General features: G+C 36.7%; 2 protein-coding genes across 4 annotated transcripts; one reads left to right on the top strand and one right to left on the bottom strand.

The window, feature by feature from the left end:
* The first annotated feature begins 1,957 nt into the window (after positions 1–1,957).
* LOC117930076 (sodium/hydrogen exchanger 2-like) lies at positions 1,958–17,440 on the top strand. 2 transcript variants are annotated; one of them, XM_034850522.1, is made up of 15 exons: positions 1,958–2,601; positions 3,648–3,953; positions 4,433–4,551; positions 6,313–6,410; positions 7,535–7,594; positions 7,681–7,727; positions 7,813–8,007; positions 8,133–8,179; positions 15,275–15,341; positions 15,480–15,580; positions 15,702–15,803; positions 15,953–16,091; positions 16,185–16,247; positions 16,463–16,532; positions 16,750–17,440. In XM_034850522.1, exons 2-15 carry the CDS (start codon positions 3,777–3,779, stop codon positions 17,085–17,087), a joined length of 1,623 nt encoding a protein of 540 aa, XP_034706413.1. In that variant the 5' UTR covers positions 1,958–2,601; positions 3,648–3,776; the 3' UTR covers positions 17,088–17,440. The 2 variants fall into 2 exon arrangements, with proteins under 2 accessions (XP_034706413.1, XP_034706412.1); XM_034850521.1 differs by having other exon boundaries at positions 1,959–2,601; positions 16,463–16,546; positions 16,764–17,440.
* A 1,737-nt stretch (positions 17,441–19,177) lies between these two features.
* LOC117929535 (inactive FRIGIDA-like protein 2) lies at positions 19,178–27,166 on the bottom strand. Of its 2 annotated transcripts, XM_034849846.1 has the most exons (4): positions 26,372–27,166; positions 20,164–20,339; positions 19,717–20,065; positions 19,178–19,602 (listed from the first exon to the last, which is right to left on the bottom strand). In XM_034849846.1, the coding sequence occupies exons 1-4, from the start codon at positions 27,036–27,038 to the stop codon at positions 19,253–19,255; spliced, it is 1,542 nt and encodes a 513-aa protein (XP_034705737.1). In that variant the 5' UTR covers positions 27,039–27,166; the 3' UTR covers positions 19,178–19,252. The 2 variants fall into 2 exon arrangements, with proteins under 2 accessions (XP_034705737.1, XP_034705736.1); XM_034849845.1 differs by having other exon boundaries at positions 19,178–20,065; positions 26,372–27,165.
* Between the last annotated feature and the right edge of the window lie 15 nt (positions 27,167–27,181).

Here is a 27,181-nt window from a genome sequence, read left to right as displayed (position 1 = left end):
GAAAAGTGGAAGGAAAAAAAAAGTGACGGAAACTAAAAAATAGATTTAAAATAAATAAATTATTTTATATGTTATTTCAAACTCATTTAACTTATTTTTCCTCTTCTATATAAAAATAAAATAATTTAAAAATATATAAATTTCTAATTAATTTTAATTATATTCAATTTTAAAATTTTTTTCATGTTGAAACCAAACCTAAGAAAAATTATTTTTCTTAATATTTTTTTTTCATTTCTTTGGTACTTTTTGAAAACCAAACATATCCAAAAAGTTTAAAGGAAAATGCAAAGGAAAGAAAAAGTCAAGGAAAATAAAAAATAGATTTAGGTTATGTTTGGCTCTCAAAAATTTTGAGGGAAAATGTTAGGGAAAGAAAATATAAAGAAAAAATATAAATAAAAAACAAAAGAAAATAAAAAAGATTAAAACTCAATAAATTATTTTTGTTTGTTATTTAATATTTATTTTAACTTAGCAATATAAAGATTAAATAATTTTAAAATGGATAAATTTTTAATTAGTTTTAATTATATTTTATTTTTATTATTATTTTTTATATGACAAACAAATAGAAGGAAAGAAAATGGAGAGGAAAATTAGAAGGAAAGAAAAAGTGAAAGAAAATAAAAAATTAATTTAAATTTAATAAATTACTTTTATACGTTACTTATTTTTCTCTATTATGACAAGATTAAATAATTTAAAAATATATAAATTTCAAATTAATTATAATTATATTTAATTTAAGTTTATATTTTTTTATTGTAAAATCAAACATGAGAAATCAATTTTCCTTTTAATATTTTTTTTTCCTTAAGCTATGTTTAGTTTTCGGAAAGTATTGGGAAAAGAAAAAAAATGATTTTCTCATATTTAGTTTTTTATGAATTAAAATTATAAAAGAAAGTTAAATATAATTAAAATTATTAAAGAGATTTGTATATTTTTAACATTATTTAATTTTTATATAGAAAATTAAAATAAATAAAAAATATTTAAAGTAGTATATAAAAATAATTTATTTACTCTAAATCTATTTTTTATTTTTCTTTATTTTTTCATTTTACTTTTAATCTCTTTTTTTTCCCTCACATTTTCCTTCAAACTTATCGGGAACCAATTATAATCTTAATTTTTTTTTGGGAATCAAATATAATTTAAACATTTTTTTTCCTTAGTACTTTATAAAATTCTAACATAACCTTAAAGTTAATAAATTATTTTTATATATTACATTAAACTTTTTTTTTCAATTATATGACTTTTCTATATAAAGATTAAATAATTTAAAAATATATAATTTTTTTTGTAATTTTAATTATATTTATTTATTTATTTTTTATAGTAAAATCAAATATGATAAAATTATTTTTTTTTAATATTTTTCTTTCTTTTTTTAGTGTTGTCCGAACCAAACATAGCCTAATATTAGAAGGCCAAGGAAAAGTTGCTATAAAAATTTCAATTTATTTAGTTTTTCAAATTATATTTATTTAAAGACATAAAAAAGACAAGTTGTAATACATATGAAAGTTATTTTTCCAAATAACCCTACTTAAAATTATGTGACAAAACAAACAAGGCATAGTATTATCATTTTCAAAACATGCATGTGTTGAAAATACGTCATGTAAATCAATCATTGATGGCTTGAAGGTATTATCACAAGAGACGTATCTAAATAAGTATTGTGGCATTTTCTCATTAAATGATGGTTGATTTTTCCATCCACCACGTGCTAAATTTTGATTGGTTCAAAATATAGCTTCTATCACATTAGATAACACCCCAACGCAAGGACAGGTGGCCCACAACTTCAGGGTGTGCTAAGATACATTTGATCCCACAATAAACCCATGGTCCCTACGGCCTGATGTGGAGTGGGGTGTTTAGTTAAAAAATAAATGGTGGTAATCCAACATTACCCTCTCATTCTGGTCTATACACGTCGTACCTTATCAGCTTCTTCCCCGCACCGCACGGCTTTGTCTCTCTCCATCGGTGATCCGTCTATCTGGAAATAGTTTTCTCGCCTGTTTCAGCCATTTTCTTTCACTTTCTAGAATTTTCATACCGTAGAATTTAAACCTCTGCGAATTATAAAAAGGGAAAAAAAAAAATCCATTTCCTCCGCACACGCACTCTCTCGTTTCAGAGTTTTCACTTTCTCTGTTCACGAGCCAAATCTCAGCGAAATTTTATCACTATTTCTTCACGCTTCTCTCTGTCAAAGGATCTCCGCAGAATTTCTCACAAATTTTCCATTTTCTCTCTCCTTCCAGAGTTTTTTCATCTTCCAAAATCGGAGCAAAGTTCTGTCTCACTCTCGAGATTTTTTTATTCAAGTCTCCTCTAAAAAGAATCTCTTCAAGATTTTCTCTTCAACTTATTTAATATCTCATGTTATAATTGTCCTCGTATTTGCACATTTGGATCGAAAATCAGCGCTGAGTATTTGTAATTCGGTGAGAAATTTGAAACAGAGGTTGATTTCTGAATCTCTGTTCGATTTCTCCTTCTATCTCAGAAATTTTGGAAGACAATTGGTGGCTTTCGAGGATGGCGTATTCCGTCGTTTGCCTTCCAGGTGAAGCGTTGGTGAGTTTTATATGTTCTATTTGGTTTCTGAGAAAACGAGAAGTGATTGAAGAGAAGAAAGGTTATTGAAGTAAAAAAATTTTTATGCTGTTTCAGTTTTGAAAATGAAAGTTATTTTCAAGTTTTTGAATTAAAAATTGTTTTATGCTGCTTTGGTTTTGAAATGAAAGTTACTTCGCTTTCATTTTCTCGAGGGCCGTAAGAATCAACTTGTTTTGGTTTTTTTGCATAGTTGACCTGAAATGTGTTTTCAGAGTTTTAGAAATTCCTCCTTCATTTTGCATCAAAACGAATTCCTTATTTTATGAGGTTTCTTGCCCTCCTTTTAGTAGCTGAGAATATTGAGGAAAGAAAAAGAAAAGAAAAATTAAAATTTTCCAAAATGAAAATAATAAAAGATCTGCTCAATGAAAATTTTCCACGATTGGAACTTGAATTCATACTTCTGGTTTAAAAAAAAACAGAGCTTATTCATACTTTAATTGATCTGACTTCTATTTATAAAGTTTTCAAAAAAGAAAAGAGAAAGAACGGCTTCTAACAATGTACTGAGAAAGTTGAGAAAAAGAAAAGAACAAATTTTGAATCTCATGTTCTGTTTGTTTTTAGTGTTTCAAAGATGTTCTACTTGCCTAAACTGACCAATTAGCCCTTTTATTATTTATTTATTATTATTATTATTTGCAACTTCTTACCAATGGAGCAAAGCTTTACCCTCCAATTGATTCAAAGGAAAATGAGGAGAATAAAAGACACTGATTTATTGGAACCTTGTGTTTTATATAATGTTTATCTCTCCTCAACCAGGTGAGTTGAGTGAAGGTTTTTTATTTCCTAATACTGACTAATGAAAAAATGGGAGGCATAAATATTTTATTTCTTTTCTCTCCTGTCTTATATGAGAAAATCAAATAAAGGATAATATTTTCATTTGTAAGTTTTCAGTTAGAAGCATTTTAAATTTCAAAAATTGAATTTATGATGAAATTAGCTTTATCTTTGCCTAATTACCTGAATTTCACGTGCATGCTGGTTGGTTTTTGCAGAACTCGTGTGCTTTCTGAGCATTGGAGATTCCTCAGATGGACAGTTCAGAGACATAGATTCTGTAGCTTGCGTGAATAAAGTGATTTGAATTATCAGTAATTGGCAGCTTGGGTGTAGTATATCTGGATATGATGGCTTCCCAGTTTGGTTCAATGTTGACAAGGTTGGGTAATCTATCCACTTCTGATCATGCGTCTGTGGTGTCCATCAATCTATTTGTGGCACTCCTTTGTGGTTGCATTGTGATTGGTCATCTTCTTGAGGAGAACCGGTGGGTGAATGAGTCAATCACTGCCCTTGTGATTGTGAGTCTCTGATCTTATTTTACACTGTGCGCTAAAAAACTCTGGTCAAGACAAGAATATAAAAGAATGCTTATATTTTATTTAAGGATAACAAAGAACTCACCTCAGTCAAGTCTTTGCTATTGTGAATTTTCATTCTTTCCTTTTGCTTGGTTGGTTGAGAGAGTGAGGAAAAGAAATGAAGGAAATTTGAATTTCATGTTCTGTTTTCTTTTGGTTCTTGATAAATGAAGGACTCTCCTCAACTGATTTGTTAGGCTTAGGCGAGTGGAGGTTGTTGTTTTCTCAGGTCTTGAGCAATGAAAATTTATTTTAGATTCAAAATATTAAATTATTTTCATTTCCTACCTCTTCTAGCAACCAAATGGGGATGTCATGTTATTGCACTGTGAAAAAGTTAAAATTTGTTTGTGAGTAAAATATTTCCTCTAAGTCTTATGACAGCAGATTATAGTTGTCTTTATATGGATTGATGGCAGGGTGTGTGTACTGGAGTTGTTATTTTGCTGACAAGTGGGGGAAGAAGCTCACATCTTCTGGTCTTCAGTGAAGATCTTTTCTTTATATATCTTCTTCCGCCCATTATATTTAATGCTGGGTAAGTCTAGCATTCCCATTTAATCTCTTGGAAGAATGATTTATTTAATGCTGGTCTTCAGTGAAGTTTTTATAGTTCTTACTAGTACTCTTGAATGATTTATTATACTTGTTCTTAAACCGCATTGTTCAGTTAATATGCTTTATGGCACATGAGTCTTCTTGAATCCAGAATTTATCACTAGGTTTACTGCTATTTGGCCATCAACTTTGAATATTTTGGATTAGGCTATGGTCTTTGATTGTTGTCCTTTATAAATTTCTTTTGTGTAAAGTATAAACCACAAAATCAACCTTGGTTGCCTACTGAAGGTCTATTCTATCTGGATCCAGAATCAATTCATAAACCCTCTTGCACTTTCTTTAACCATGAGAACCCCTTATTATTATCTATACTGAAAATTCCACCTCCCAAAATTTGTTCTCCCCACCACCCTTTATAATCTAAGGTATGAAAAAAGTTTTGTTATTCGGTTTAACCATGTTAAATTTGATTAATAGTTTGGTTGTATGGAAAGCTAAATTTTGTTATTGTTGGGGAAAGAGCTAGGGAGATTCCAGGTTTAGTTCCATGTACTAAAAAAACATTACAGATAAAAAATGTTTATTTTGTTCCAAGCAAATAATTCAATAGTTAGAAATTTGGATTAGATATGGATATGTATATCTAATGTAGCTGAGTTTTACAAATCCAAGATTTAATATACTGGTATGGGAACCTGCTAGAAGGTGTAAATCTAGGATATTGCATTTTTGCCTAAGATTTTTGATAAGCACAAAATGCATATATATTAAAAAGCGCCAAAAGAATGCACCAAAGTACACGGTATGTATACAAATAACACCTAAAAACACAATGAACAAGAGAGAATACAAAAAAACACCCTCTCTTAACAAGAACCCAATCACCCTACAAAATCGAATAAAGACATAGAACCTATCTTTATGTACATCTTCACTCATGTAAACAAATTTCTAAGAAAGGAGTTCTTAAAATATTGATTCAAATCCTCATTATCAAACAACCTTTGATTCCTTTCTTTCCATATAATTCAAAAGATAAACAAAGGAGCTACTCTCCAAACCTTCTAGTGTCTTTTACCCATAAGGGGACCATGCCATCCTAGGAGAGCTTCCTTAATAGTAGCAGCTCACAACCATTGGATACCGAAAAGAATAAATAGCAATTGCCAAAGAACAATAATTTGATTAGAAACACTTGCATTTTGAACTGATTAATTCAATAGGTTGACAAGATAATATGATTTTCAATTAATCCTGAAGTTTTCAACAATATGTGAAACTGTTATACTGAAAATTTAACCATGTACTCTACTGAGTTCTGTATCACTGAAAGATATCCAAAGTTCAGAAGATAGCCCTGCTTTCAGACATCTCTTTGTTGCCTATGTTGTAGTTTTGACCAAAACAACTAAGTAATATAATGAAGGCAAATTTTAAGGTGGATGACATGCTGAACTTTTGCTTTTAATATTCTGTAATTCTATATTCCATATATGTATTCCATTCATCTAAGTTTTCTTTTACACTTGAAATTCAGCACGGTTAGAATTCACTCATATTTCTACTTGTGAGCAGAACACCATCACTTCTTGCTAAAGTACTGATGTGTTCTTTTTTATTCACATTTTAAGCTGTAACATTTCTTTCTGGTAATCTGCTGTTTCAAATGATACCCTACTCATATATATGGATTTTCAATATTTCTGAAATTCTTCTCTGAGTCCTTTTTCTGTGCCAGGTTTCAGGTGAAAAAGAAGCAATTTTTTCGGAACTTTATCACTATCATGCTGTTTGGTGCGGTTGGAACACTAATATCTTGTGGCATAATAACATCAGGTATGTCTAACCACCTCATACTGTTGTTGTTGTTGTGATATATGCAAGTCCCTGGAGTAGTTTGCAGATTCATGGTAAAATCACTAATAGAAAAGACTGAAAAGGATTAAAGAATGAAATGCAGGATATAATAGGAGAAAGTTTAGAAATCTAACATTTTGAGACACTTGGTTGGAGTTTGTCAATTGCTGGAACTGATAATAATAATTGCAACTCTAGAATGTGTTCAATGGTGGAACCTCGTGCTTGAAACAAAAAATATTGGACCTTAAGCACTACAAATTTTTATCAGAAGTGGGAAAAAAAAAAAAAAAATACTATTATTAGATGAATCATGTCTTTTCAGTGGTACTGGCCCAAAAAATAGAGAATGAGTCTGTTATAATTAATAAGGTGATAAACCATTAGTTTTGGCCTTAAATTTCGCATTCCTAAGCTCTATACACTAGATATAAGGTGCTTATAGAGGTCCTGTTGCTTTGTAGCATAAGTTGGTAAACCTGACATAAGTAGAGTTATAGGAAAAATCTTTATAGATTTAGAGCCATGATTAAATATTTACTTTAAGGAATACATATTACTATGAAGCTCAACCATTCATTGGCTGTCTGTGCTGAGCACTCATAATTTTTAGTTCATTTCATGAATCTTTTTGGTCTAACTCGTCCTGATACAGTGGTTTTAGCTACTTATCTAGATATTCGGTAGTCATATGTAGGAGGAAGTTATCACTTGTCTTTCTTGTTTTGAGGATAGACAATGGGATGTATGTAGATCAGCAGTTTATTTTAACTAAATTTACATCTCAGAAATAACCTGGACTACAATAACATAGAGCTATGAATCTGTTTTGTGTGTTCAAATCACCTCTAGGTCTGTAATTATAGAGAGAAGGGTAATCACCTCTAGACCGTAATAAGTTTCTTTTGCAGTAAGCTTCTTTGGTTATTTAATATGTATATGTATATATTGATATAATTTTGTAAGGAGCTCACAATGAATTTTTTGAGGTTGCTAGATGGTCATTGGTATCGGTAACCATCATGTTTGGATTGGTTCTAAGTAAATGGAAAATTTTTTAGCATCATCTGAACATGATTGTAATTCTCTTTTGATTGACACAGGTGTTATGCAATTCTTTAGTAAATTGGATATTGGTTCCTTCGATATAGGAGATTATCTAGGTATTACCTGATCTTATTATTTTGTTTCACTAAGATTTTCAGTTTCCCAATTTGAGCTATTATTGTTTTTTCCACCTTTTCTTTAGCCATTGGTGCGATATTTTCAGCAACAGATTCTGTTTGCACGTTGCAGGTATGGTGCATTACAAAGTTACAGCAGCCAGACAACAATGGTACCAATAGTTGTGAAACTAAACCTCTTCCTTCTGATGATGCAGGTGCTTAACCAGGATGAGACGCCTTTACTTTATAGCCTGGTCTTTGGGGAGGGGGTTGTAAATGATGCAGCATCAGTTGTTCTTTTCAATGCAATCCAGAGCTTTGATCTCACCCACACCAATCTTAGGATTGCATTGCAGTTTATTGGCAACTTTTTTTATTTATTTTTTACAAGCACTATGCTAGGAGTCGTAGTGAGTCTCTCTCTCTCTCTCTCTCTCTCTCTCTCTTGATCTCAATCTTTCACACAACTCAAACACACTTTTTTTTTAATATGTACAAGCTAGGAATAAATTATGCAATCTGTTTGCCTTTGCAGGCTGGGTTGCTCAGTGCTTACATTATCAAAACTTTGTATTTTGGCAGGTATGTTACTTTCATGATCAATGTCATTTGAATCATATATCAACTTGCTTTCCTGCTTTATGTACTCTGTTTTGTATAATTTGATGTGACCTGATCTAAATATGATATTGATGAGGCATAATTTGGCAGGTATGTTACAGTCATAGCCTGGAAGAGTGATTGGCTTGGTCTTTTCTTTTTATGGTCCAATCATAAAATTAAATGTTCAATGATGTCATAGGATAGTGTAAAGAAGGACTATAGGTATACCTAATCAGTTAAAATTTGCTCAAATTTGATATATTGGGAGACACTTTAGACATTAGTTCTGTTGAAGGTCAATTGACAATTTGTTTTATTGTATTTTATTAGTAGGTTATCAAAACATTTCATGTCACCATATGGTGTGATGATAAACATTTCATGTCACTATATGGTGTGATGATAATACTGTCAGTGGAAGGATTTGGCATTGAATGGACTCAAGTGAAGTGGTTATGGACTCAAGTGGAGTTTCGAAAGGTGGAAAGTGCTGGTTTGCCATAGAATCTAAGACGTTCGAAATCTCCATTGAAGTGGTCCGAGGTAAACTGAGAGGAACTATTTTGGAGAGGAGTAAAGGCTTTTCCTCTTGGATAAGATTTGGTGAAAAGAGCTTAAGTCTACTGTTGGAAGGTGTGGAAGCTTGGTGTAGAGGAGAGTCAAATTCGGGGCGTTTAAAAGTTTGGGAAGAAGGAGGAAGAAAATTTAGGCTGAATTGTCATTCTAATGAGGCTGGGAGGTTTTTACTCTGCACGGTCAAAGATGTGGAAGCTAAGAAGTTATGTCTTGTTTTTCTAGAAGGAAATGGCTTAGTAAGGGATTGGTTTATGTTGGCTAAGAAGTTAAGGGCTCTTGGGGTCTCCATTCCAGTTGTGAGGAATAGCTTCCAGTTTGATCCAACCGCTAGCAAGGTGGGGAGTAGTGTCAAAGGTTTAGAGAATGAGTCAGGTTCGTTTGCAAAAGTAGTGAAAAGAAAGACAGGAGAGTCAGGGGATTCTTTAAGGGTGCACCTAGGGGAACAGGAACTGCTGTGCAGGGAGGAGCAGCTAGGGCGTTGTCTGATGGGCTGTTTTGGTGGTAGTCCTGAGTCCATTCCTCTACTGCCTTCTTTGAAGAGATGGGCGTTTGAAAGTTGATTGCTTAAGGGGGATTTAAGAATTTCCAAGCTGGGTGGGGCCCTTGTGTTATTTGAGTTTCAAAACAAATGGGAAGCTGATATGGTGCTTTTAAGAGGGAGCAAACGATTCAAGAATAGAGATTTTCTCTTGCAAAAGTGGGGACCGGAAGTGGGGTGCACTTGGAAAGAGAGCCTTGCTAAGGAAGTTTAGGTGAGGGTTGTAGGACTTCCTCATCATCTTTGGAGTAGGGAGGTTTTTAAGAGAATTGGAGAGTGTTGTGGGGGGTTTGTAGTTGTGGATGAGGAAACTGCTTTCTTCTCCCAGCTGCAGTGGGCTCGGATTTTGGTCAAAGTTTCGGAGAAGAAATGGCCAGGGTCTCTGCAGGTGGAGGTTGGTAATTCTAGTTGGGAGCTTAGCTTGTGGTGGGAAGCTTCACCGCGGGTGATGCAGGCTGAGTCAAGCTCCTGGTTGCAGATGAGAAAAGGATGTGAGGTTAGGGATGAAGGTGGGGGAGTTTCACGAGCTGAAGCTAGAGTACGGGAGTCTCAATTTGAATTTCAAAACAGGGGGTCAGATGTGCAGGTGGCGTGTGGCAGTGGACTGAGGATTGCTGACGGTGTAAAGGGCAGGCCGACAATAACACCTGCAGCGGGCTCCTCAGCGAGTGGGCCTGGGCCCAAGTCTGGTTGTTGGGTGTCTTCAAAAGGCGCAAGTGGGCCGGTTTTAAATGGAGCAATGGGTTGGGCCGAGGGCCTTTCTTCCCTAAGCCTTGCGGTTTCGGGCTGGGGAAAGGTGTCAAAGGAGCCTTTTGGGCCTTGGAATCCTGAGGCCCATCCGAGTCCTTTTGGGGGGCCCGTCCCTTCTAGGGCTCCCTCTGAGTTTGTCGGGAATAACGCGGGGTTGGAGCAGGAGCTACTGGCAGTGGGAGACGCCGACGGCAAGGTTTCGTCTCTTGGCCGTCTGAAGCTCACCGATGAAGCGCTTTTGGATGAAGCATCTAGGTACCTCCTTCACCTCAAACTCCCTATTCTCTCTTTGGGGCTTGGGGTTTCTTCTCCTTCTACTCCATTCTTGGGGCCCAATGTTGCTGTGATGGGGAACGAGGGGGTTTCCAGTGGGATGCTTAGGGCAGCGAAAGGAGCAAGGAGTAGGGCTCCTTTGCGTGAAGAGAGGTTGGAAGTCTTTTCGGCCCGCGAAGGGTGGAACTTGTCTCCGCGGGCTACGGGTGGCGGTGCAAAGGGTCTGAGCTAGCTATGTTCCATTTGGAGTGGATTTAGAAAGTCCATTAGTGGAGACGATGGCCCTTCAGCTGGATGAGGGGGAAGGAGAGGAAGGATGGAGTTCTAGCTGCCTTGCAAAGTTCAGTCGTTGTCTGGATATGCTGACAGAAGGGTTTGAGGAGGAAATTTTGTACCTTTTGAGGATAATGACGGGGAGAATTGAACAAAAGAGTCAGGACAGGAAGTATAGAAAGACGAAGTCTTTGGCTTCAAAACCCAGTAGGGAATTAAAGAAGCTGGAGTGGACGGTAAGCTATAAAAGAGCTAGAGTGGCTACTAATGCAGGCAAGTTTGGAGGGGCTTCTGGATTGAGGTGCAAATAAAGATAAGGATTTTATAATGGAATGTCAGAGGGGCAAACGATAGTGATAAGAGAAAAGTCATTAAGTCTGTCATAAAATCCAATAAAGTGGAAGTAGTGTGCCTACAGGAAACTGAAATTAAGGAAATGAGAAAGGGGCTTGTTCGCAGTCTTGGGGTGGGAAGACATCTTGACTAGAGAGCAATCAATTCTAGGGGGGCAGCTAGAGGTGTTCCGGTGTTTTGGGACAATAGAGTGGTTGAATTGTTGGAGGTGGAAGAAGGGATGTTTACAGTATCTTGTTAGTTTAAGAATTGTGTGGATGGGCTGAAGTGGGTGTTCACTGGAGTTTATGGGCCGGTGTGCAGTAAGGATAGAGAGGATTTCTAGGAGGAGCTCGGGTCAATAAAAGGGTTATGGAGAGATCCCTAGTGTGTGGGGAGAGATTTCAATATGGTCAAATACCCAGAAGAGCGTAGTAGGAGGGGTGGGCTTTTTGCGTCAATGAGGAGATTTACAGAAGTGGTGAAGGATTTGGAGTTAAGGGACTATTCTTTACAAGGGGGTCCTTTTACATGGCGAGGCGAGTTAAATAACCAGTCCCAGTGTAGGCTTGACAGGTTCTTAGTGACAGATGAATGGGACAGTATGTTCAATGGGGCCGTGCAGGGGATCCTTGCTAGACCAGTCTCTAATCATTTTCCCATCCTCCTAGAAGGTGGAGGTTTGAAGAGGGGTCCATCACCGTTCAGATTTGAGAACATGTGGCTGGAGGAAAAGGGGTTCATGGATCAGATGAAGAGGTGGTGGGGGAGTTTATCTTTTACTTGGTCTTTCAGCTTTGTTCTAGATGCAAAACTAAGAGCCTTTAAAGATATTTTAAAGATCTGGAATAAAGAAGTTTTTGGTTTAATTGATATTAAGAAGAGTGAAGCTCTTAGTCAGGTGGAGTACTGGGATGAATTGGAAAAACATTCAACTCTGAGTCTGGAGGATTGTGAAGCAAGGAAGCAGGCTAAGGAGGCTTATAAGACTTGGGTGTTGAGAGAAGAAATTTCTTGGAGACAAAAGTCTAGGGAACTGTGATTGAAGGAGGGGGACAATAACACCAGATTCTTTCATATGATGGCAAATGTGCATAGCAGAAGAAATTGGTTGTCCAAGTTGAAAGTGGATGACTGTTAGCATACCGAAGAAGGGGGGTGGCGTCCTGGTGTTGAGGGGCTGTCTCTCATGAGGTTAGCTAGCAATGAGGTTGTGGGGTTGGAGATTCCTTTTGCGGAAGGAGAGGTGTTTGCAGCACTTTCAGATCTAGGCAAGGATAAAGCCCCCGGTCCAGATGGCTTTACCATGACTTTTTGGTTGTTTTGTTGAGACGTAGTGAAGATTGAGATAATGGGTTTTTTCAAGGAATTCCAAGAGGGGCGGATTTGTTAAATCTTTGAATGCAACTTTCTTAGTCTTAGTTCTAAAGAAGGGAGATGCAGAAGATCTGAAAGATTTCAGACCTATCAGCCTTGTAGGCAGCCTCTACAAGTTGTTGGCCAATAAAATTAAAAAGGTGATGGGGAAAGTGATTTCGGAGTCCCAAAATGCCTTTGTGGAGGGTAGACAGATTTTGGATGTAGTTTTGATTGCAAACGAGGCTGTAGATTCAAGGTTGAAAGACAATGTTGTATGGGTGTTATGCAAGTTGGATATAGAGAAGGCTTATGATCATGTTAGTTGGAGCTTTTTGTTGGCGGTTCTTAAAAAGATGGGTTTTGGGGAAAGATGGATAAAGTGGATAGATTGGTGCATCTTCACTGTGAAATTCTCTGTTTTAATTAATGGTTCTCCATCCGGTTTTTTTCAAAGCTCGAGAGGGTTGAGACAAGGAGATCCCCTCTCCCCTTACTTGTTTGTGATAGCCATGGAAGTATTTAGTAGTATGTTGAGAAGGGCTATTAGTGGGGGCTTCTTATTTGGGTGGAGGATGAGAGATAGGAGTGGTGAGGGGTTTCAAATCTCGCATTTGTTATTTGCGGATGACATGTTGGTTTTTTGTGAGGAGTCTTTAGATCAGATGACTTATCTAAGTTGGCTTCTCATGTGGTTTGAGGCGTGTTCAGGGTTGAAGATCAACTTAGAGAAGAGTGAGCTGATCTCGGTGGGAAGGGTGCATGATATAGAGGGATTGGCCTTGGAGTTGGGTTGTAAAGTGGGTGGGCTTCCTTCTTGTTATCTAGGATTGCCTTTAGGGGCACCTTTCAATTCATTGGCTGTGTGGGATGGGGTTGAAGAGCGTTTTCGTAAAAGGCTTGCAATGTGGAAGAGGCAGTATATATCTAAAGGGGGGAGACTCACCCTAATCAGAAGCACTCTTTCTAGCATGCCTATTTACTTTATGTCTCTGTTCTATTTGCCAAGAAAAGTGAAGTTGAGATTGGAGAAGATTCAGAGGGATTTTTCTGTGGGGTGAAGGAGCTCTCATCCAAAAACCTCACCTTGTCAGATGAAACTTGGTTTGCTTGGAAAAAAAGAAAGGTGGGCTGGGTGTGAGAAATTTAGCTTTGATGAATAGTGCTCTTTTGTGCAAGTGGAATTGGAGGTATGCTAATGAGAGAGAGGCGTTGTGGAGGCGTGTAATTAGCCTCAAGTATGGCGAAGAGGATGGGGGATGGCATACTCGGGATGTAATTGGGAGAAACGGTGTTGGGCTTTGGAAAGCAATCAAGAAGAAGTGGTGGCTGTTAGATTGTAGGTTAGCTTACCATGTGGGTAATGGGCAAAGAGTGAGATTTTGGAAAGACAAGTGGTGCGGAGATGGACCACTTTGTGAGTCCTTCTCCTCTTTTTTCTCCATTTCCATGTCTAAAAATGCTTGGGTTTCGGAGATTTGGAACCCCGTTGGAGATGGGGATGGTTGGATTCCTCTTTTTGCAAGGGCGTTTAATGATTGAGAGATCGATTTGGTGGAACGTTTGTTGCAGAAGATCCATGCCTTCAGGGTTCAAAGGGAGGAGGAAGATAGAGTGATCTGGACCGCTTCAAATGATGGTGCTTTCTCAGTTAAGTTTCTTTATTCTATGTTGGAGCAGGGAGGTTCTTCTATGTTCCCTAGCGAAAGAATTTGGAACGTAAGAGTGCCTCCAAAGATAGCTTTCTTTGCTTGGGAGGCTTCCTGGGGTAAAGTCTTAACTTTGGAGCAACTTCAAAGGAGGGGGTTCTCTTTGGCAAACAGGTGCTTTCTTTGTCTATCCGAAGCAAAAACGGTGGATCATCTCTTACTTCATTATGTTAAGACGCAGGTCCTGTGGAACCTTCTTTTCTCCCTTTTTGGTGTATCTTGGACTCTTTCGTGTACAGTGAAGGCAACCCTTCTTAGATGGAATGGAGTGTTTGTGGGGAAAAGGCGCAAGAGGGCTTGGCAAATGGCTCCTTTATGTATATTTTGGTCAGTCTAGAAGGAGAGAAATAGACTAGCTTTTGGGAATGAGGAACTCTCACTTCAAAGGTTGAAATATTATTTTGTATGTAATCTTTGGTCTTGGGTCAGGGTTTCCTTAGTAGAGAGCCCTTCTTCTCTTGTAAGTTTTTTAGACTGGATAGACTCTTAGTAAGGGAAGGCGATGTGTATACTCCCTGTATACTTCGAGGGCACTGGTTTTTTGGCGTTTCCTCTTTTTGATTAATATACTTACTTTTTACTTATAAAAAAAAATAATACTGTTAGTGCAAATAATATGTATGATGTTTTCTTATTTATAAAAATTGTTTCCTTTTAAGATTGATATTACTGGTTGAAAAAATTGGTTAAGAGCTTCTGATAAAATTGATTGGACCAATATCTGTTGTTTTCTATGGTTTCTCCTGACCCAGATGAGAATACTGGCCTATTCTCCTAAAACCTTGTCATATCATTGGTTTGATTCAGCTTTCGCTATTGTTGAGTGTAACAATCTTTTTCTGGCAAGTAATACTTAATATAACAATTTATGGACCTTTCAACAAGAAAGAATTTCTTTCTTCTTTGTTTTTATGTTGTATCTGAATTTGTTCAGTCTACATTACATGAAAATTTTCCTACTGAAATTCCAGGTCTGTGCTCTATAATATCATAGGCTTCTCCTACAAGCTTTTGAAATTGATCATAGAGATGGTAATTGAGTCAGGGAAGCGTAATGTATCTGTATGAAATGGGGATGCCATTGGCACACCATTATTGAAAAGAGATTTCATTGCATTTGGCCTGATGAAATTAAAAAATTCTGTTATTTGAGTCCCCAATTTTATTTTATGATAAAACCTCAGATCATGTAGGAATACATATAATAATACGAGAATAATCATACTAAAGACAAAATACACTAACAGAATTTCTGACAAAATCCAGGCACTCTACTGATCGGGAGGTTGCCCTTATGATGCTTATGGCATACCTTTCCTACATACTTGCTGAAGTAAGATTTCTTTTAACTTCTTGGGCACTTCCCTGGCCCCTGTTGTCTATTGGCATTGAGTGCTCTATTTAGATTCAACAGTAGATATATCAATCATTTAAAGTCTTTCCATTGTTAGTAACTTTGGTTGTCCTGCAGCTATTCTATTTGAGTGGCATTCTCACGGTATTTTTCTGTGGGATTGTAATGTCCCATTACACGTGGCACAATGTTACAGAGAGTTCAAGAGTCACTACCAAGTATGTATTTTCCTGAAAGCAATTGGAACATTTTTTGGTCAGGATTTATATTTTTATTTCAAAAAATAGGTCATTACTGGCTGTATGCCTGTTTTAATTTCTGTCTATAAAATTTCCACAGGCATGCTTTTGCAACCTTGTCATTTGTAGCTGAGATTTTCATCTTCCTTTATGTTGGTATGGATGCCTTGGACATTGAGAAATGGAGATTTGTGAGCAAAACGTATGTTCTTACTATCTGCAGAAGCATAGTTTATCTATTTATAAAACCCCTCAATTTGGAAACAGATTATATGCATATGTATTTTTTTTTCTTTTGCACAACTTGAACATTATTCTCACTTGTTAACCCCATAATTGATATTTCGGCAGTCCTGGAACATCAGTTGCTGTGAGTTCGATACTGATAGGTTTGGTTCTGGTTGGAAGAGCAGCTTTTGTTTTTCCCCTATCCTTTTTATCCAACTTAGCCAAGAAGACCCCAACTGAAAAAATCACTTTCAGGCAGCAAGTGGGTGTTTCCTTTTTTCCTTGATGTTTGGAGTTCATCATTCTAACTTACCAATTGAATTAGCAAATCTTATCAACATTTTTCATTGTGTAGGTTATAATATGGTGGGCTGGTCTCATGAGGGGTGCTGTGTCTGTGGCCCTTGCTTATAATCAGGTAAAATATGGATGATGTTTTGTTCTGTGGGGCTAATAAGACGATCACCATAGGTTTCAAGAAAAATTATTGGTCGATTTACGAGTTATAAATTGTAAGAGGAGAAATGTATTTGTGGATGGTGAGATAGATTCGTGCAATTTCAAAAGGGCAGGAGAGGTTTTATTAATTTAAAAAAAAGGATATAATTCCTTATGGCGTTACAATATATGCAGTTTGCAAGGTCGGGACATACTCAATTGCGATCAAATGCAATCATGATCACCAGCACCATAACAGTTGTTCTTTTCAGCACAGTGGTAAGTTCTCCTGCCTGCATCACAAAATACTGCTTATACTAGACTTTGGTGGTTTCTCTTGGGCATTAGAAAGATTTATATTTCCATCATTTTGAATTCAGAGCACAAAATATTATATAGACTCGCTCTTTGAGTTAGAGCTTACATGTTTAAGCACCAGATTGCGTGAAAATGGAGGGTAAAGTTAAGGCTTTTGATGGTATTTTTCAGCACAGTGGTATTTGGTTTAATGACTCAACCTCTTATAAGATTCTTGCTTCCTCATTCAAAAAACACAACCAGCATGGTATATTCAGACTCATCAACTCCAAAATCGTTTGCGGTGCCACTTCTTGAGAGCGCACAGAACTCTGATGCTGATATGGGTGGCCATGGTTTCCCACGCCCTAGTAGCCTTCGCATGCTCCTGACAACCCCATCTCGCAGTGTTCATCACTACTGGCGCAAGTTTGATGATGCCATTATGCGTCCAATGTTTGGTGGGCGGGGTTTCGTCCCATTCGTTCCTGGCTCACCAACTGAAAGGTCTGCCCCTCAGTAACAGTGAGGAAAGAGCCACAAAAATACAAGCCTACATGCACTCTGAAAAAGTCCAAATATGTAAGTCTGCTTGGAACCTGTGCTAGTGTTGCTTTCTGTGAGCTTTTGGTGTGGCTGATGAGAATGCGTTTGTATCATATTTTGCCATTATATCTTTCATGTATTATATACAAATAGCTTATTTCATTGGCCCCTAGTGTCATCTACTGAGGGGTTGCCCAATAAATTGATTGATCCGGTCTTAGTATCAATAGAAACTTCTCGGGTTTTAGTAGGAATTTAGTGTAATATTTTTCTAGTAACTGTTTATATTTTGAGGATTAATAATCGAACACCACCTTTACTTTTGGGTTCTGCTTCACATTTTGAATTTTGGGGTAGGTTTGAACTGTGAAGATGGATATTGATACTGAAGAGCCATGGTTTTACCCCAACTCATTAAAGTTCATTTCTGTATACACTGATCAAATGTGAGGGAAATGATTAACGAATGAGCTGTAAGATCATTTGTTAACTGCTCTGCTCATATCGAATTATTACAGCCTCTACCATTTAAGCTCTAGCATTACAGTGGAAGTTGAACGCTATTTTTAATGGCTGCCCTTCAATTTTGTAAAGCTAGTTTTCTGTTCTATGATTCCGCTGAGATCTGTTAAAGGAAAGCATTTTTGGACTTTTACGGTACATTTGGCCATGTTGTCTTAAACTTGTTTTTAAGTTAAAAGGAAAAAAAAAACCGTTTTTTTAGTGTTTTAGAAAAATAAGTGTGTTTAATGAATTATTTTTAAAAGTAAAAAACAAAATATTTGTTTGGACAAGTTTTTAAAAATAATCTTTTTGTTTTGGTTCCGTAAAAGCATTGTAAATTTAATTTATATAATATAAATTAAATTTGATTCATGTCTTGTTAAAAATGAAAATATTTTATGATTATAAATTAATTAAAACATAAATAGTTTTTATTAAAACATGAATAATAATATTATAATAGTCATAAATGATTTTTTTTTTTATAAAAAAATATATATTATTTTAATATATGTTAGAAACATATTAACATATTCATAATTTTTTTTTTAACATGAGTCAAAAATTTTTATATGGTACGAATTAATAATATAGTATTCTATAACATTTTGATTTAATATACAATTAATTAAATCAATTTTTTGAGTTCAAAATTATTCTTAAAAGTTTAAAAATTTATTAAATGATTTAAATTGTTGATTATTTCTAAATTTATAATTTATTTTAAATTATTAAACTTGTTAATGAATTCAACATATTAAGCTTTGTTTAATTTGAAACTTATTTGCTTTGATTAAAAAAAATTAAAAATAATGATTCTATATAAAGGAGAAACAATATAGTATTTTTAAACTAATTTTTGTCTAAAAAATTATAGTATTAATTGAATTATTATTAAAGTTTTGAGTTTTTTTTTTAAATTATTAAATTTATTAACGAATTCAACGCATTAAATCTGTCACAGTGAAAAAAAATAAAAAAATAAAGATTTTATGTAAAAGATAAATAATAAAATTACTTTAAACCAATTTTTGTCCATAAATTTATAATATTAATTGATTCACTATTTGAATTTTAAATTATTTAAAAAATTATTAGACTTATTAATAAATCCAAAATCCAACCGATTAAATCTTATTTAATTTGAAATTCATTTGCTTAGTAAATAAAAATAAAAAATATAATGATCCTATGAAAACGATAACTAACAAAGTTGGTTTAGAACAATTGTTGTTCATAAATATATAATATTAATTGATTCATTATTTAAATTTTAAATTATTTTTAATAATCATTAGACTCATTCATAAATCAACATATTAAATCTTGCTTAATTTAAAATTTATTTACCTAATAAAAAATTTGTAAAAATATGATTATACATGTAATAAAGAAACTAACCCAGACATAAGTTTCATAACTTTTGTATTAAAAAAATCAATTTTTTATTTTTAAATTACTTTTAAAATTAATTAATTTTATATATCAATACAGTTTGATTTGAAATGTATTTACTTAATGAAATATTTTAAAGAAATTATAAAAAATCAGAAAAGTATTATATTTAGAGATTTTTTTTTTTTGTATAAGCCCTCCATGGCCAAGTAAAACTCTGTAGAAGTTTAAACAAGAGGCAATCTAAGGTGGATGCTGCTGAGGTGGTAAACCATAGCCACCAACATAGGTCACTGGCCTGTAACCAAGTGGCAATGGCACATTACCAGAGTAATGAGGGACAGGCCAATTGGGGTTTGCATTAGCTGCCATGCCTGCAGGTGTTCCAGCCAAATTAAACTGTCTTGTGCCCAGATTTGCAACAGCACCCGGGTGGGTTGTGGTCAGACCGAACTGCCCAGTGCTCCAACTTGCTCCAAAACTCGATCCATACTGCTGAGCTGGTGGGATCATATATTGGTTGACAGGATTGAAATTAGTCAATCCATAGTGTCCAGCCGATAAGCTCATATGTGGGTTAGTGCGAGCGGAGCCTGCCAAACCATAATATCCAGGTGGTGCAGTTAAGTATGGCGCCGCTTGACTAGTCAACAAGCTGGCCTGCTGGAAATGGTATGATTGCATAGACGTAATAGAGGAGGAAGTACCAAAATGACCCTTTGGGGCAGCTCCTGCTAAAACAGCTGTCTGGCGGCGTTTATTTCCACTCTGCTGATTCGATTGAGCTTCCAGTGCCACAGCACTCCGCTTTTTTCCTGTCTGTTGTTGAGGCTGAGCCTTGGAGGCAGATGCAGGGCCAGTTGCTGGAGAGGAGGGGGCAGGGGATGGAGTGGGGTCAGTGGCAGCACCAATAGCTTCATTCTCTCTTTTTAGCCTTTTGAGCTCTCCAATGTTTCTGCGCAGGGGCTCAAGCTGGAATTGGGCTTCAAGCTTGTATTTAGAGATGCACTTTGCTACAGCTCTCAGAGCAGCCAATTCTTTGCTTGCAGCCTCTTTCTATGGGGAAATTTAATGAATGCCGTATGCAAAGGATGGCAGTTCGCTCTTAAACATAGGAAGTCACTCATGGAATCATGAACAAGAGGCGTACATACCTGTGCTTCAAGTGAGAGCTTTCCCTTCTTGAGAATTTTTTTAACTGCCTTCTTGGTAAGCCTCAGATGAGCTTTGATCAGGTGTACTGGTGGAAACAACTTGACAAGCTCAAATTCGTAAATAAATTTCATGGCCTGAATTTGCCTCCCCTTCGTGATAAGTTTTTGGATGAATTCTGTACAATTGGAGCATATAGTTCAGATATCATCACACTGGCATAGCAATATAGAAAGCAACCAAAAATAACTTTTCAACACCTCTATTCATCAATACACACAAGGAAAATGCACATCTTATATGGGGCTGCTAAAAATAGTAAGAAGCAAATATGAGATCAACAGTAAACTAGATCATTAATCAAGCAAAACTCATAATAAATAAGAGCGGGATTCACATCAAGGACATAGTTAACAGAACTCTCTTCCTGGACAAACATTGCAACCACTAGGAAAGCTAGTCTCTGAAATTAATAGGAAATTATTTCTATTTCCTAGGATATCTTTCAGATACCTGATGAAAATTATTGAACATAATTATCCATGGAAAATGTTTCATCAATCTTAAAATCTCTCCAAAACATCTAAGTTTCCATGTAGCTTGAAAAAAAAAAAGAAAAAAAGAGGGATGAAAGTCTAGGAGAGGAGTTCATGCGTCTTCATTAGACTGCATATCATAGTGGTTGTAATAGTATCTCATGTGTCATTTTGTTAAAAGCATCAACTAGCATTATGTGAACAAGGCTGGTTTATCCAGCATGTTTCCTGTAGAGTGTCATCCAACATATGGTAGGAGCCACTTTTCATGTATTTGAAAAGTGTAGATCGTTTGTGCTGCAGGCACAACAGTAATTCAAGTGGCTTTTCTAATTTTATTTTCATTTTGTACTTTTTCCAAACATTAGATCCAGTCTTAAATTGAAGTTCTGAATAGACTAGTGAGTCTATACGATACTCAAGGCAGACCTTAATTTTTAGATTCTTTGTATTGTATTTCCAGTATTTCATATTTGTTTTGAATATTCTGGCATTAGGCTTTTCGATCTTCTTCAAACAGTTCTTTTGATGCACTACCATTTGTATGTGTATGAGGTCATGGTGCAATAAAAAAACTGAGGAAAATGAAATGAAATGGATAATTCAGATTAGTTTCATTGAATCATAGGAGAAATGGGCTATATACACACTGTGCTAGGCAACCATAGATCTTAGTATTGTAGAATACACAATTATAACATCCAGCCCTTCTTGAGGTTCACAATTCATGCAAAGAAAGCCACTTTTAAGAAGGAAAATGAAACCAAATTTCCAATCCTGGAGTCACCTGCCTGTTCCACATCCAAAGAATGAAATAAAGAATTCAATGAAAAAACACATTCTTGCACCTCCCAAACCACTGAACCCAACCTCCACGCGTGGCAAAAACCCATACAACCTACCTAGGAATAAACCTCATCTTTGGCTTCCAGTCTTATACTGTCCTCTAAAATCCCAGATTCAAATGCTTTCTTTCCTCCACTTTCAACATACGTAATAAGACATTTAGCCTCCTTTTCAAAGACAATAGAAGGGGGGTCAGGAAAATCCATCCATAAGTTAAAACCTCTGCACCAAGCACCATGCAGTAAAAGCATGAAACTGTCATCCCAAACATGGAAATATTTAACTTTCACCTTGTTGCCAAACCAATCCTCACCCAGGCTTCCATACTTCTAGACAAGAAGACATCTTCATAAACTATCTTGTCCACTGTATTTCTCAAGAATCATTTCCTAAGAGTGCTTTATTCATGATCTGCAACTTTCTAAAACCCAAGCCCCAAACCTTTTGGGATGCACACAGAATTGCACTCCACTAGATTATACTTGAATACCTTCCCCATACATATATTTCTTTGAATCTTCTCAAACTTCCTAGCCACAGTCTCAGGTATGGTCAAACAGAGAAAACATCAGGAACCTAAAAAGACTACTGCTGCCATCTGCATAACCTCACTCTTTACAAACTTACCTTCAACTGAGACCCAATGCACCATCTGCATACAGAAACTGACACAGCAGCACTGACAAAACAAACCATTTTCCCTTAGGCTAAAATCCATCAAAGAATCATTGTTCCATAGCCTTGGAGATGAGGCTCCTAAAAACCTCCATGCTAAGATTGACAAGAATGGAAACCATGGATCACCCTAACTGATGCCTTTGAGGACAACAATGACTAACACTTGATAGGACTTCCTTACACTACAAGCCAAAATTATTCTCTTTTTGATTGGCAAAAAAAGAGAACATACTTAAGGTGCCTTAAAAGAGCACAACAAAGTACACATGATGTATACAGTATGTGGCAAAATGCCAAACACAGAAAGAGAACAAAAAACAACCTCCCTCTCCTTACTTTAAAGTACAACTAATCTACAAAGCTTGTCATGAACATTAGTTGGTGATCAATGTACATCTTAACCCATTCCAACAAGCAAAAGAATTAATTGCTTGATCCAACAACTCGGCATCCTCAAAGGACCTCTTGTTTCTTTCCTTCCAAAGGTCCAAAACCAACATAAAGGAGTGACCCTCCAAGTTTTCTTTTGCTTCTTCCCCACAATAGAATTGTGCTAGCATAAAAGATTTTCTCTAACCATGGAGTGCATCACCCATGTCACATTAAACAAAGAGAAGACCAATTGCCACAACATACTTGCTTTGGCACAATGAATGAGTAAATGATCAACTGATTCTTCTTCCTATTTATACATGCAGCATTTGTTCGAGATTATCCAACCCCTCCTTTTGAGTTTTGAGTTGGTCAATCGTTAGAATCTTTCCCAAAAAGGCTTCCCCCACCCCCCCAAAAAAAAAAAAAACGAACACTATCTTCATAGGCACCCAAGGATTCCAAATTATATTGGTTGGAAAGAGGCCCCTTTCTACTCTAGGGTAAGGATGCGTAGAGGGATTTAACTGAGAAAATGTCACTCTTGTTTTCCTTCCAACAAGAGAGAGAAAGACGATCCCCTTGCCTCAAACCTTGGGAACTCTGAAAAAAACTAGAAGGGGATTCATTGACTAGAACTAAGAATCCTACCGTGGTTATGCACCATTTAATCCATCTAACCCACATGTCGCCATATCCTATGAATCAACATCGAGATTTAGAAATCCCAATTTATGGTTATAAGTCTTCTCAATATCTATTTTGCAAATGACCCCACTGTTAGAACTCTTAAGCCTCAAATTAATAGTTTCATTGGTAATAAGTACCACATCCAAAACTTTAGCAAAGAGCTTGCACAATACCCTTACCAAGTTGATAGATCTAAAATCTTTCAACTCTTCTACCCCACCTTTTTTTGGAATAAGGACTAAGAAAGTTGCATTTAAACTTCTTTGGAAGGTAGTGTAAAGGTACCATGATCAAAGAACTCTGGAAAAAAAAAAAACAAAAAAACCCCATGCCTCATCTTTGACAATATCTCGACGAGCTTGCCAAAAAGCCATAGAGAAACTATCTGGTACTAGGGTCATTTCCCCATATAACTTATATAGGGCAGCAAACACCTCCTCCTCTAGAAAAGGCTCATCCAAGCTCTTCAACTAGTCAATCCCTAAAGATATGATATTCATACCACTATTTCTAAACCTCTAATCCCCTAATTTGAAGCCATAGAAACCCCATTCTTTAACTCAACCTCCTCAATTAGCCAAACACCATTTACTTTAACTTTGGTCAAGAAATTTTTCCTATAACACACATTGGCCATTTTGTGAAAAAAAAAAAAAAAACCCTTGTTATTTTTGTCCCCATCTCTTAACCAAATTTCTCTTTATTTCACCTCCACATAGTCTTTTCCATTGAAGCCCACTTGCTAAACTCCTCCACCGTCACCCTTTTGGCCTCAACCACCATAATAAAAAAGATATGCTTGTCTCTCCTTAGAATCCAAAAGACCAATTCGGTTTAAAGCCTCCAGCTTTCTAGTAGAGACATTCCCAAATATCTCTTTGTTCTACAGCTTTAGGTCTTGCTTAAGTGTCTTCAGCTTCTCTGCCAGAATGTGGCTAAAGGACCCACTCACAGTATACCCGCCCACTAACTCCTAATGAGATCTTTAAACCCTTCTACTTTGAGCAAATATTATTCTATCCTTCCCAAAAACACCATAATCATGGTAGGCACACTAAGAAACTGCAATGTACACAAACAAGCCTTCTAGATATCTAGCCTACATAGAGAAATCACATTATACACAAACTAGCCCTGTACATATCTAGCTTACAGAGAACCCAAGGATTGGTGACTAAGATTCCATCCCCTCAAAGGTTACCAAAAACGATAGAGAGAGGTAATGAATTCCATGACCAAAACAATAAAGGGAGCAACAAAACATTTTTCATCTTGATAATTGAGGACTCCATCCCCTCAAAGGTTCTTGAATTTATTTCCTTCCAAGTAACACCAAGCCAAGCAAAGAGGAACCACCGTATGACCAAAAAACAGTAAAGGGAGTAACATAACCTCTTTTAGCTTGGTAATTAAGATTCCATCCCCTCAAAGGTTCTCAAATTTTTTTCCTTCGGAGTACACAAAGCCAAGCAAAGAGGAATTGCTCTTCACTGCTTTCTCCTATTGTTCTTGATATACTATTATTCTAACTTAGAAAGAAAACCATAACCATAAAGCCTATGAAACCGGGGAATGAATTGACAGGTGTTTAGTGGTTCCTCCTTCCTGTTGTATAAGTAACCAACCGATCAAGCTCCAACTTCCCAACTTAAGACTGCCCATAGTCAATATTTTTTTCCCTAAATTACTATTTCAAAGAAAGCCATTTTTAGACAGGAAATAGATCTCCAAAACCTCTTAAGCATTCAACCTTCACCTTCTTCTCCTTCATCTCAAGTTTGCCAAAAATCTCTCTATTCCATCCGTTCATTTCTTATTCAAGAGCAGATTTTTGGAGAAGTGAACTAGGCTATCTAATAATATACCAAAAGTACCATCATCCACCTTGTCCAAGAACTTTTTCTAAGCCCATACTTTTAGACACGGACCTTGCCCAAGCCAAAACCCCTTGTAATACAAAAGATGGACCTATGAGGAATGATTACACCCCATCATCACAGAAAATGCCTTCCACTTGCAGGGGAAGGAGGAAAATACCTAACTTAGACAAACTTGATCCTCTTCATAGTTGGACCATGTGAACTACTACATCCCATTGGCATAACCAATGAGCTAATTCAAGGAGGACACAAAAAAATAAAAAATAAAAAGGCAGAAGAACATGCTATACTCATAACACTTTTAATGGCATGTATGATAATGACAACTCCAGCATGTCCAGAGATTCTCATCCATAAAAGCGCCCTGTTACTTACAAGGAAGTAAAGGCATAAACAAATGCTAAGGTATTACTCCTCCCCATGCATGAAGGATGGAGAAGGTCACCTCCTATAGATCGTGAAGGTGACTCTTTAGAGCCTTCATGGACTCAGGCCCATGGATGGAGTGGGTGTCTAAAAACACCCTTATGAGGATAATATCTAGCTATATCTCCCCCAAAGGATGGAGTGATGTAAACTGAGACCTCACATGACTAGTGTCAACTCACCTCCCCCCTTCATAGGTATTGTGTTAACCTAATCTCTAGTAGGGGCTGATGTCAACTTGACCTGTCCATGGTGGACCAGTGGTTGCACGGAGGTGACTCCTAGAAAGGTGTTCAACTGACCTCCCTTAGAAACATGATATTTGCATGATTCCTCCCTTCTCTTTGTGTGAGTGGTATTGATATGCACCTCCTTCTATGTGAATCCCATTCCTCAAAATTTTCCCCATTCCATGATCTCTCCATTGAATGCCCACGCTTATACAACTACTTGGGTCAGAAGTATATCTAGGAAGGTCCTACATGAACTTGGTGCATGATGATCCGTGTTCTAAAGGCGCAAGATATGCAATCAACAAACTTAATTTATTACATGGAGAGATAAATAAGATTAATTTCCCAAAACTGAAGACGAAAATAAATGTTATATAATATATAACATGGGCTTGTCTTATTTCATTCGCTTCCTACCATTTCATGGCAACTAATCAGAAGTTTATAACAAAACATGCAGACAACAACATTAACCATTCAGTGCATGTGCATATGCATATACAACATACATATAGAAATTCATGGAAACCCAACTCTACCAAAACTCACCAGGCATCTTCTCCTCAAGCTCAAGAACCCGACACAACTCTGGTGCCCGATCCCGCACTGCAACAACCTCAAAAAGCTCCAAAAGATCATCTCTATCAAATTCCCCCACCAACCCATATATCCCCAAAATCTCCAAAAACCCCATTACTTCCCCCATACTCTCCATCCTCATCTTCTCCTTCCACTCCACCGCCAACCGCCTTGCCTTCTCCCTCACCTCACCGTCGACCTTCGGCGGAATACTAACTAACTGAACCAACTGCTCCAACAACAGCACGCAATGCCTAACGACACTCTCCTCAAAATCACCCTCACCGTTCTTCAAGAGCAGCAGAATCGCATCCAAAACTAGGGTAGCTGGACTTGGCGATGATCGAAGGGCGTCGGAAACTTGGCTACGAATGGAATTGGGTCGTTTGTGGCTAAAGAGATTGATGAGAGTGGACGGATTCGATTCAATTTGCTGCAATTGAGATTGGAGTGTCTCGAGGCGGTTTCGGATTGAGGAATGGAGAGAGGAGAAGTGGGCGTCGAGGTCGGACCACTGGAGAGTGAAGGAGGCGACAGAGGAGGCGTTGGATTTTAGGGTTTCGAAGGCTTGTTGGAGGGCTTCCTTCTTCGATTCGGCGAGTTTGAGGTCCGCTATGATCTTCTCCAGTTTCGACATTGTTGGAGAAACCCCAGCCCTACCCTAGGAGGCAAGAAGAAGAAGAGATTGGCGCATAAAACGCTGCGTTTTGGCGGGACTCCGCCGATTTCATGTTCGAATCCATGTCTTGTTTTGCTTTGGCCTCCGTCTGCCCTAATTCT

This window comes from Vitis riparia, chromosome 14, assembly GCF_004353265.1.
Source record: "Vitis riparia cultivar Riparia Gloire de Montpellier isolate 1030 chromosome 14, EGFV_Vit.rip_1.0, whole genome shotgun sequence".
NCBI classification, from domain to species: domain Eukaryota; kingdom Viridiplantae; phylum Streptophyta; class Magnoliopsida; order Vitales; family Vitaceae; genus Vitis; species Vitis riparia.
Note: the sequence above shows the minus strand (reverse complement) of the source record. Positions and strands in the feature narration are given on the sequence as shown.